At 41.2% G+C, this 12,504-nt stretch overlaps 1 protein-coding gene across 8 annotated transcripts in view; it reads left to right on the top strand.

Annotated features, from left to right (window-relative positions):
- Positions 1-12,504, top strand: part of ENOX2 (ecto-NOX disulfide-thiol exchanger 2) — a 289,504-nt gene that overhangs the window by 226,991 nt on the left and 50,009 nt on the right. For 7 of the 8 annotated variants that reach the window (XM_032620439.1, XM_032620436.1, XM_032620441.1 and 4 more), the window contains 2 exons: positions 1,716-1,871; positions 10,375-10,581. In XM_032620439.1, coding sequence (XP_032476330.1) covers positions 1,716-1,871; positions 10,375-10,581 — 363 coding nt within the window. The remainder of the gene's footprint in view (positions 1-1,715; positions 1,872-10,374; positions 10,582-12,504) is intronic. The other variant, XM_032620442.1, reaches the window with a different exon arrangement.

The following is a 12,504-nucleotide window of genomic DNA, read 5'->3' as shown; positions in this document are numbered from 1 at the left end:
TTAGATATACCTCCTTCAACATCTTAGAGAACCACCCAGGGGGGTCAGAGCCACCTTGAGGACATACTTAAAGGCACTGTCCCTTGGGCCTGAGTGGTGAGCAGGGTAAAGTCTGGGGGAGTAGGACCTGCTACTGCTACCATGACTACCCCTACATTATCAGAACTCCTTATGCAATATTTTCTTTGTTTGCAATACACTGTGCATTCTATAACAGAGGGCAGGGGTGAGAGGTTCTCTCAAAGAACATGCATTTTGTTTATAGAGACAAAATTTAAACAATGAAATCAGTACCGCCTTTAGACCCAGGTAAGCGGGGCCCCTGCTGTGGGCCCTCACATCAGGGGACTCCGAGCTTTGGAATGACTGTCCAGATATTTTCTAAGTCCCTCTCCAGAGCTGAGGACTGGCCAGGTAGATAGTGCCATCGGGGTAGGTGCCCCAAGTCCAGAGCAGCTCCTCTGTGGGTCTTGATGGCAAGAAGCAGCTTTCTCAACATTTTCTAGGTTCCCCTCCAGTGCCTGGGATTCACAAAGGCCTGCAGTGTCATCTAAGCAAGGAGCCCCAATCTCAAATTGAACCTATGTGGACCTCAGTCCCCATTTTCTCCCTTTGAGGCACTCTTCAATCCTTTACCCGACATGTAGACTCAAGTAAATGCCCCCAAGAAGCTTCAGAACTTGTGCCTGTGGAGTCCTCCCAGAGTCTTGGTTCCAGGAGAGTATCCTGGCAAGTAAATCACTCCAGCTATATGGTATGGTATTTCTTTCATGGTATCGAATGGGCTACCAGAATAGTATTGATGCTGATTTGTGGTGAATCAATTGTGTATCTAGACAAGCCCCACAAAATATGTTTGGGGAGCTCCCACACATCCTAGAAGCACCCCTGAATGAAACAAAAGATGATGCAAAATAAAATTCGGTGGCAACGGGTGTAGAACAGTTTTTAGATAAAGAGATAAGAATGAACCAGTATTATCTGGAAAGGTGGGACTTTAAGCCAGGCCTTGAAGCATGGGGAGAATTTGGGGAGGCTTGAATGACTCCAGGCAGGCAGGGAGAACAACAGGAACAAAGGCACAGAAAATAGTTATTTCTTCAGCATTTTTGTGCTATGCATTATGCTAGGCACATTTCATTCATCATTTTCTTTATTCCTCATAGCTCCCTATAAAAGTAGGCGGAATTAACCCCGGTTTGCAAATGACGAAACGGAGGTTCAAAAGATTCATCCTGCTAATCAAATGGTAGAACTAGGACCCAGGTCTTCCTGAACCCCAAAACTGTATGCTCTTAACACCATGCTATACTGCAAAAAGACAGGAAGTGTTACAAGGGACAGCAAGAAGCCTTGTCTGAATGGAGCAGAGGGTGTGTGTTGGAAAGTAGTGGAAGGAAAGATCAATGGACAAGGCGCGGTCATATTACAAAGGGCCTTGGATGTCAAAATGAGAGGTAGAGACAAACAGGCACTGGGCAAACAAAAACAAAACAGGCACTGGGCAAACAAAAACAAACAGGCCTAGCCCAAAAGAAAAATGCACAATTAAGGGCACGATATTTAAGACCTGGTAATGCTAATAACGTGTTTTCTTAAATATTTTGCCTCTGTCTTAGAAAGACCTTTGGTTTGAAGCTTATAAGGTAGCATTCTGCCTCTACTTGATCTTGCCTGGTGTAATTTATTGTTCTCTCTTTCCTCTCCTTTTTAAGACTTTGATCCTGCTCTTGGAATGATGACTGGAATTCCACCAATAACTCCAATGATGCCTGGCCTGGGAATAGTACCTCCTCCAATTCCACCAGATATGCCAGTAGTAAAAGAGATCATACACTGTAAAAGCTGCACACTCTTCCCTCCAAATCCAAGTAATATTCTGCTTTCTCTCCACACAAGTCACAATGTTTTGGTGTCTCAGTCCCTTGGTTATTTGTTTTTGTGTTAAGAATGCTGTCAGGGCAATTAGTGCCTGTAAAGTGGTGGCTTCTGGGAAGGAACCTGGCTTTGGAATTGAATTCAAAATATAAGACTCCTGACACAGCTTAAAGTAAACTAGTGTTCTAGTTCCTTTTTAGAACTTGAATTTTGTTGAAAGGGGGCTCAGGTTATTTGGGTGGGGAAAACACTAACGGATAAGCCTCCCTTAGTTCTCTGCTGAGAGCGTGGCAAAAGTGCCATTTTTGTTAACAGCCCCAAGACTTTGTAAAGGTGAATGGAAAGAGCAAGTGCTATGGGAAGAGTAGGAATTTGGTATGTTGACTTATCTTCTCCAGAGCCCACCAACTGTGTCTGATGAAGCCTTGATTATAAACCCCAGTACTTACTCCTGCCTGTCTCTGGTATATTCTCTTGCACTCAGTGGCCTCTCAGCAATAAGGTCATGTGATTTAGGGACTCTCACAGTCTCTTTATGCACCCATCTGATCTGCTTCTGTCTTGTTTCTTCATTAGAAAGTATCTTTACCATCAATTCCTTCCCCTTTCTCCCACCTAACATTTCATCCAGGTCCTTGTCACCTCTCCAGCCCAACGCCAAGCTTGCCATCTCCCAAACACTTCCATGTGGAAGGTACTGAAATTAAAACGGTAGTTAATCTTTCATCGTTCTAATGCATTTCCAATAAAGTATTAGGGGCTAAATCCAATGGATACTTTTTAGTCCTTAAATTACTTTATTTCTCTTACTATATTTAGAACTAGTGACCCCTTCGTCCTTCTTGAAACATTAGGTCATTTGAAGGTGTTAGAATGACCACCAGAGAGATTATATAGATCAAGAAGGAGGATGACCAAGCAGGGCACCCTAAGGAATTCTAACATTTCAAAATTTAAGAGAGAAAGGGGAATTTGCATTTCTATACACCCCTTAGCAGCAAAAGTCCTTAAAGCACTTAATCTTTACTGTTTCCAGTTCTTCTCTTCTCTCTTAAATCTTCTTCATTTGGGCTTTTGCCCCGCCCCTCTATCAAAATGCTTGCTTAAGAACACTAATGTCTATAGCACTAATAAAGTTAGTTAGACAAATATTCTCATTCATACCTGGAAACCAGTCTTTTATAAGGACCATGGCAATTATATTTACATAATATGCTTTTAAAATATTTGATAAATTGATAGACAATAATGATACCACATTATAATATGTATTTATTTTATGTTACTAGTTGCTATAAACTTTCTCATACCTTTAAAAAAAAAAAAGAACACTAATGACCTCACAATGCTAAATCCAGTGGTCAATTCTCACTTCTCTTCGTAACTGACCTAACAGCCATGTATGACACAGTTGATTACTCCTTACTCACTGATATACTTTTTCACTTGGCTTCCAGGATACCACACTATTGGTTTTCCTTCTCACACTGGTCATTCCTTCTCAGTCTCCTTTGCTGATAACCTTCTGTTCTCGCTTGACTTCTTACCTTTGGAGAGCCCCATGACTCAATCCTTGGACCTCTTCTCTGTACTCATACCGTTGATATGCTCATCCAATCTCATGGCTGAAAAAAAGTATGCCAGTGATACTCTAAATTATATATTTAGCTCAGAGCTTGTCTCTGAACCCCAAACTCATATCCTACTGCTTATTTGATATCTCCACTTACCTGTCAAAGAGACATCTCAAGTTTAATATGTTCAGAACAAAACCCCTAATATTTACCCCCAAACCTTCTCCACTAGTATCCTTCTCCATCTCAGATAATGGCAACTGCATCCTTTCAATTACTCAGCCAAAACTTAAGGGTAATCCTTACCTACTCTCTTTCCCTCACACGCCATATTTAATCTGTTAGAAAACTCTGTCAGGTCTACCTTAAAATATATAACTAGAATTCTACTATTTTCATGATAATTACTGCTATGACCCAGTTTATGCCCCCATAATACATTTTCTGAACTATTGCAATAGCCTTCTAATTGGTCTTCCTCTTTCACCCTTGCCCCCTACAATGTATTCTCAAGAGAGCAGGCAGAGTGATCCTTTTTAAAACCTAAGTCAGACTATGTCCCTCCTCTATTCAAAACCCTTTAATGGCTCCCTGTTTTACTCAAAATAAAGGCCAAAGTCTGTTTAATGGCACAGAAAGACTTTTTTTTAAAAACATCTTTATTGGAGTATAATTGCTTTACAATGGTGTGTTAGTTTCTGCTTTGTAACAAAGTGAATCAGTTATATATATACATATATCCCCATATCTCTTCCCTCTTGCATCTCCCTCCCTCCCACCCTCCCTATCCCACCCCTCTAGGTGGTCACAAAGCACCGAGCTGATCTCCCTGTGCTATGCGGCTGCTTCCCACTAGCTATCTATTTCACATTTGGTAGTGTATGTATGTCCATGCCACTCTCTCACTTTGTCCCAGCTTACCCTTCCCCCTCCTTGTATCCACAAGTCCATTCTCTAGTAGGTCTGCGTCTTTATTCCTGTCTTGAATGGCACAGAAAGACCTTTAATGGCAAAGAAGATCCTCCCTCTCTCACATTATCTCTTTGACTTTGTCTCTTACCACTCTCCTTTCCATCACACATTGTTCCTGTTATACTGACCTCCATGCTGTTCTGTGAACACACCAGGTACTCTTCCATCATAGGGCATTTGTATTGGCTCTTTCCTCTGCCTAGAATACTCTTCTCCTAAATATCTGCATGGCTAACTCACCTCCCTCCTTCAAGTCTTTGCTCAAATGTCTCCTCTTCAGTAACCCTGACAACCTATTTAAAAGTTCAGCCCTCCCTGCCGCACTCCCAATCCTACTTACCCTCTCTATTTTTCACTTAATACTTATTACCTTTTAACAAACTATGCAATTTATAGAATGTAAACTTCACAAAAGCAGGAAGTTTTGTCTGTTTTGTTCACTGATATATCCCCAGCACTGAGAAAAGTATCTGATATATATAGTACGTGTTCAATAAATATCTCTTGAGTGATGGAGGGATGGATGGATGAATACAAAAGGAGAAGTCAGAGGTCTAGAAATCAAACCAAGAGAGCATGAGGTAATTACACCACATGCTGACAACTTCTAAATCTATTTTTTCAGTCCATGGCTCTCTTCTGAGCTTCAGACACATATAGCCAACTGACCACTAGACTTTTCCAGGTGTATCTACATCAAATGTGCAAAAAACAGCATTATAGTATAGTGAACAAACTACTAGATTAAAAGTCGAGAGAATTGTGTTTTACCCCCAGCTCTGTCACCAACTACCTGAGGGATCTTAGGTTAGTTGCATGACCTCCCCAGGTCTCAGTTTCCTTGTCTGTAAAGTGAGGCTATTGGGTTAGATTACCGTAGATACCTCCAAGGTTTCATCCAGTTCTAAAAATATGATTCTTGATATTAAAAATGTAGTTACCACAATAATTATTCACCTAGGCAAAAGCCCCTCAAAATGTATTAGGAAAAGCAAGGGCAAATTGGCAGGTGGCCCGTAGAGCTTTGTGCCTTCAGTGGAACAGGCAGTATGGTATAATAATTAAGAGCCCCAACGTGACATAGGCCTGCTTTCATATCCCAGACCTCCATACTAAATAGCCATGAAATCCTGGGTAAGTAACTTAACTTCTCTGATCTAGACTAGGCAAAATCAGTTCTGGTCTAAAAATTCAACAGATCAAACTAGACTGGAGCTGACTGTGCACCAGTCTCCTAAAGATAAATGGTGAATTGTCCTAGGAGCAACATCCTCTGATTCCTAGGAGTCAGAGATATGGCAAAAGAAAGCTCCCTGGAACACAGGTACTTTTTTTCACAGGGTGGCTATCAGAGATTTACTGCATTCCCAATTAACAGTCCTCAGTTGGTGGTATAAGAAGAGGACAGCACCCTCTCTGAAGAGAACTCAATTCTGTCAAGATTTTTCACTTCAGCTGACAGACCTTCTGTATGGAGAGGTTGCGTTTTTCATCTACTGTGAAATAACAGTGAACATGGAATAAACGGTGGAATATCATCTGCTATCTGTGTGCAGGCATGTGGGAAAGCACCCAGGAGCCAGAAAAAGAGCAATCATTTCATTTTACCATCCCAAAACAGGCTGAACTCATTTTGGCTCCTAGGGCTGGGTTCTATAAAGAAACTTAGAGACAATGGATAAATTGAGAATTAATAAAGATTCGCTGGCCTTCTGATTACTTCCAATCAGTTGGGATTACATTAAGATATATCTGACCCCTGCTGATTGTCTAGGGGACCTTCAATCTTGGGCTTTCTGATAAAATCAACTCAAAGATTTTGCAGGATGCAAATTCTGGCAAACCAGTTGAGTGATCTGTGATGCTCCTTTGAAAAGCAAGATGCAAGTGGTTTATTGGGCCTCTATGCTGCTCCCTGCCTCACTTCTCAAAGATGAGCAGTGACTTTGATCTTAATGCTGATTGCCCCAACACAGTTCCCCAGAGTGGGTGCTTAGCTGTAATTAGAATTGCTAGAAGCCCTTCCTTTTCCATTACCAGAGATTAGAGTGCTTTATACTCCCAGTTATCTTGCATCTTTTTACATGGAAGTTTCTTCTTCTCCATCCGGAGTGGTGATTGGGGTGTTACAGGAGCTTAGCACATTACCTGATTAATAGGGTTAACTCCTATGGAGTTACCATTGCTATGCCCATATCACTGTATTTCGGTGGGATTAGAAAATCGGGCCCAGACAACAAAGTACTTTGAGCTGTTAATTAAAGAACAAGTACTATCCATTAAGGAAGACAGTACAGCCCATTGCCTTGCTGGTGGCATACACCTAAATCTCAACAAATGCTACATTTACCCAAGGAAAATAAATAAATCCCCAGCATTCTTGACACTACTCTTAGTGGCTTTTATGCGCCTTTACTTAGCAGACAGTCACCACAGAATAATCACAGCATCTAAATAGGGTGATGCTTTCATCAAGGGAAAGAGCCTTGGTATTGTCAGTATTACATATAACTATAGCAGTAACCAGACATTCCTTAGAGTCTCTCAACGGACCTAAAGGTAAACCTAGGCTAACTGAAATAATATAAAAAGGTGATTATTTGCTTCATAAAAAGATTCTTTATCGAATTCATTTAAATAGTAAACTTCAGAAGGGTTCTAAGGCAGGATTTTATTCTGAAGCCTTAGATTTGAAAACATGGCTCTAACTAAATAGATGTTGTTAAAAATTCTTTACCTAATATAGTCAGTGGCCGGGTTGTGTTCTATAGTGAAAATCATGTGTGTCTTCACAGTTGTAGATTCTGAAACTGAGCAGGACACAACGGGCCCTACAGGATACAAAAGGCCCTCCATGTCCCCTGTTTCTTGTTTGTAGGAAAAGATTTTTGTCTCCTAGGTCTTTCTGAGTGCCAAAGAGCAGGCACAAGCAGTTACTAATTGGAGAAGTGAAGGAATACAGAAACAAAGGAAAAGCAGTTGAGCAAGATAGCTTGAACAATAATTCAACAATAAAACAGAGTCCTAGTTACTCTGCAAGGAATATGCCCCAGACTGGTTGGAACCAGAAGGTTTATGATTAAGATTCCTGAAACACCACCCTGTTACCTCACTACCAACCAGTCAGAAGAAAGTCATACACCCTGCAACCCTCACCCCAAATGTTGCCTTTAAAAACCCTTCCATGAAAGCCATCAGGGAGTTTAGGTCTTTTGAGCATGAACTGCCCATTCTCCTTGCTTGGTGCCTGCAATAAATGCTGTACTTTCCTTCAGCACAACCTGATTTTGGTAGATTGGTTTTACTGCTGGGAGGGTGGGGTGTGAAGCAGACCCAAGTTCAGTTCTGTAACAGTTTCTCTACCAATAAGAGTGATTCCTTCCCAAACCCAGCCTTATCTAAAGATCTGGATAAAGCAAGGAGCTGAGGGTTTAGAAATCCAGGTCTTAGCTATCACTCCACTCCGGACTTGTAGTAGGATTTTAGAAAGCCTCAGAGTGGTAATTAGGAAACCTGAGTTCTATAATAGTAAATAATAATAACACTATAATAACTACAATTTATTGAGAACCTATCAAGTGCTAGGCATTATGCCACATGCAATATAGGCAGTAGGAATTATCCTACAATAACCCTTGTAAGGTAGAGGATGGTATCCCTATTTTAAGATGAAAAAACAAAGTTCTCAGAGGTTATATAATTTTCCCAAGGTCATACAGACAGTGAGTAATTAAGGTTTAAGTCCAGGTTTAACTGCTCCAGGTTCATTTTCCTTCTCTTTCTATCTGATTTGTTGACCTTGAATAAGTTACCTAACCTCACTCAGCTAAGGTTTTTCCTCAGAATATTATAAGTTTAGGCCAAGTCAGTGGTTTTCAACTATAGCTACACATTAGAGTTGCCTGAGGAACTTTAAGAAAATGATGCACATGCTGCACCCCAGACTAATAAAATCAGACTCATTGGAGTGAGACCCAGGCATTGTTTGTTTGTTTAACTCCCAAGTTGATTCTAATGTGCTACCAGAGTTGAGAATCACTGGAAGTGTGATATCTAGAATCCTTTACAGTTCTTAAAAAACTCAGAAGTATAAGTCTCAAGAGATTCTGGATCTCATTTTTCCCTTTTTGGCTAAAGTTATAACCTCTCTAATGTTAGACATTTCAGATTCCTGCTCACTAGGTTATCTTCTTTTCCCTTTAAGCTTCTCCTATGGAATAAAAAACCAATACAGTGAGTTCTTGAAATTGCAGACATTTAAAATTTTAACAGAAATTTTGTAGGTTCCCTGAATCCCTCTACCCCTTTTACTGACTAAATAGAGGGAAAGAGAGCATCATGAGAACTTGATTATTCTGACCCACACTAATAAGCAAAGTGAGGAAGCTTAAGATGCTAATAGCTGAGGCAGCTCTCAAATCATCTGCTTGCCAACTTGGATAAGAATCAGGTGGGGGCCTTGGCCTAATCTACAAGTGAAACTCATTTAGTTTTGCATGTGAGCTGTAATCACTGGTTGTCAAGCTCTCCAAATCTTGAGCTGGGAGAATTATTGTTAAGAGCTGAATGGGAAGAACAGATTACACAAAATAAATCCTTGCAGATACAAAACCAACACTAGAAAACCCTTGACCATCATGCTTTGTTTTGTTGGGCTATGAACTGTAGGATTTTGCTTGGGAAATGCTTTGCTACATATAAACAGCAACAAGGAGCTGGCAGATACAACCGGCTTTATGTATAAGTGAGTAGAAAGCACATTTTTTAAGCAGAAGGAGAATCATCTCATTAAGTAGGTTTTTGGGGGGTTTTATTTTTGCGGTACGCGGGCCTCTCACTGCCATGGCCTCCGCAACGGGACGCGCAGGCTAGGCGGCCATGGCTCACGGGCCCAGCCACTCCATGGCATGTGGGATCTTCCCGGACTGGGGCACGAACCCATGTCCCCTGCATCGGCAGGCGGACTCTCAACCACTGTGCCACCAGGGAAGCCCATTAAGTAGGTTTTTAATAACTCTACAGCCAAATTTATCTCACTTTATTTAATGATTTCCCAGATGAGCTTACTTTCCTCTAAATGCTGCATGATTGGCTCTGGACCTCACTTCTCCAGCAAAGAATCTGAGGAAGAGCTCACTGGTATCAAAAAACAAAAAACCTGGGCTTCCCTGGTGGCGCAGTGGTTGGGAGTCTGCCTGCCGATGCAGGGGACGCGGGTTCGTGCCCCGGTCTGGGAGGATCCCACATGCCGTGGAGCGGTTGAGCCTGTGGGCCATGGCCGCTGGGCCTGCGCGTCCGGAGCCTGTGCTCCGCGACGGGAGAGGCCGCGGCAGTGAGAGGCCCGCGTACCGCAAAAAAAAAAAAAACCTAAAAGGGATGATCTGTACTCTGGCTGACTTTGTCAACCAAATTATTCTGATAGCTGTAAATATTTTTGTAAATGTTCACCCCTTCACTGTCAAATTAATCCTGAAACAGTTCTTTCTGTAAGCATGAACAGGGAGAATACAATAACTACAAACTGAATTAAACAAACCCTTCTCTCAAGGACGTTGGTTCTAAGAATTCTCAAAAGTAAGTTTAAACCAAGTGGGATTTCTTTCCACTAATTGTCTTCTTAATAAAAATGACTGAAAATTGGGCATAGCTGGGTTGTCACAACAAAAGTAAAGAACAAAATTAAAGAACTTTTGATGAGACAGATGGGTCTAAGTCTTTATCCTGTATACATACATCACGATCACCAAATCACTGAATAAAATAATTCTCAGGGTCAGGCAACCAATTTGCTATGGAGCAGAGATGAGCATCTTGGAGGCCACATGCTTCTGGGACTCTTAGGCAGAAGTCTGATGGGGACAGTAGGGCTGTCTCTGGGACATGTTAAGTTTCTTAGAGGTCTGTCCTAAGCAAACATTTTAATTTCAAATGCTTTTGCACTTACACTTAGATCTTCCACCTCCTGCAACCCGAGAACGACCACCAGGATGCAAAACAGTATTTGTGGGCGGCCTGCCTGAAAACGGTACAGAGCAGATCATCGTGGAAGTGTTTGAGCAGTGTGGAGAGATCATTGCTATTCGGAAGAGCAAAAAAAACTTTTGTCACATTCGCTTTGCTGAGGAGTACATGGTGGACAAAGCCCTTTATCTTTCTGGTAGGTGTTTAGTCATGAGGATTGTGCCCACCAGGCACAGCACAGAGATTGGGGATCAGTGTATTTGCACCTTTGGCAGTTAAAGTTTGGGCTTAATGGCAACCTCTCTTGCCTTCATAGATGGAAAATGCATGTTACTACCTGATGTATTCCTTTAAAAGTTCTTAAGTAGTTCCCAATTGCCTATGGGATAACTCCAAAACTCCTTACTTGTAGTGTTAAAGGCCTTGATTATCTGTTTTACCTCTCAACATTATCTCCCAATCCTTCCTTCACATACCATGTCCTAACACTAAACTAATTCTAGTTCCCAGAATGTGCCCATGGTGTTTTATGCCCTTTCCTCTGACTAGAATTACCTTTTCCATCCCCACCCACCATACACACATCTTCATACCCTAAAGCTCCAGCTCAATCATAACCTGTTCTAGAAATCTTTCCCTGACTTCTCTCCCCACTCTGCCCCAGGCTGGTTTGGGCACCCCTTCCTCAGTGATTCTGCCATGCCTGGTGCTTCCTCCTAGCATGACACCTGTAACACCATATGAGAACTGTCTCTTTCTACCTCTGTCTGCTGCAACAGAGAATGAACTCCTTAGGGGAAAGACTGTGTCTTATTTAACTTTGAATCCCCAGCATCTAGCACATAACCTGGTACAAAAGTAGATGCTCAAAAATAATTATGGAAGTCAGTTAGTTATCAAATATTTATTGACTGATAATCAGAATGCTAGGTTGCTGAGGATATGGCAAAGACTGAGGCATACAAAATTCTTGCCATCAGGGATATTACATTCTGAAGATGGCAAAATATGATATATATGTAAACAATATCAGGTACCAATAAATGCTATGAAGAAGACAAAAACAGCTAACATACCTGGGGTTGCTAGGAAAGCAAGTATTCTCTAACATTTGAATTGAGATTTGAACAATATGAAGGGGATTGCCATGCAAACATCTGTAGGAGAAGCATTCCAAAATAAGGAAGAACAAGTCAGAGACCCTAAGATGAAAATGGACTTGTCATGTTCAAGCAGAGGAGGGAAGGTAAGCATGACTAGAGCACAGTAAATGAGAGAGAGGCAGTGAAGGGAAATGAAGTCAGAGATAAACAGTACCAAATTATGTTGGTCCCTTAATCTATACAGACATACCTTTTTTATTGCACTTTGCCTTATTATGCTTTGCAGATATTGTGTTTTTTACAAATTGAAGATTTGTGGCAACCCTGCATTGAGCAAGTCTATCAAAGCCATTTTCCCAACAGCATTTCGTCACTTCGTGGCTCTGTGTCACATTTTGGTAATTCTGGGAAAATTTAACTTTTTCATTATTATTATATTTATTATGGTGATCTGTAATCTTTGATATTACTATTGTCATTGTTTTGGGGTGCCACAAATTGCACCCATCTAAGATGGTGAACTTAACTGATAAATGTGTGTGTTCTGACTGTTCCACCGACTGGTCGCTCCTCCATCTCTCTCCCTCTCCTTGGGCCTCCCTATTCCCTGAAATACAACAATATTGAAATTAAGCCAATTAATAACCCTACAATGGCCTCTAAGTGTTCAAGTGAAAGGAAGAGTCTCTCACTTTAAATCAAAAGGTAGAAATGATTAAGCTTAGTGAGGAAGGCATGTCTAAAGCTGAGATAGGCCAAAAGCTAGGCTTCTCATGCCAAACAGTTAGCCAACTTGTGAATGCAAATGTAAAGTTCTTGAAGGAAATTGAAAGTGCTAGTTCAGTGAACACACAAATGATAAAAAACTGAAACAGCCTTATTGCTCATATGGAGAAAGTTTTAGTTGTCTGGATAGGAGATCAAACCAGCCACAACATTCCCTTAAGCCAATGCCTAATCAAGAGCAAGGTCCTAACTCTCTTCAGTTCTGTGAAGGCTGAGAGAGGTGAGGAAGC

This window comes from Phocoena sinus, chromosome X (genome assembly GCF_008692025.1).
Source record: "Phocoena sinus isolate mPhoSin1 chromosome X, mPhoSin1.pri, whole genome shotgun sequence".
Classification (NCBI taxonomy): Eukaryota; Metazoa; Chordata; class Mammalia; order Artiodactyla; family Phocoenidae; genus Phocoena; species Phocoena sinus.
The sequence above is the reverse complement of the archived record's forward strand: the minus strand, read 5'-3'. Positions and strand labels throughout refer to the sequence as shown.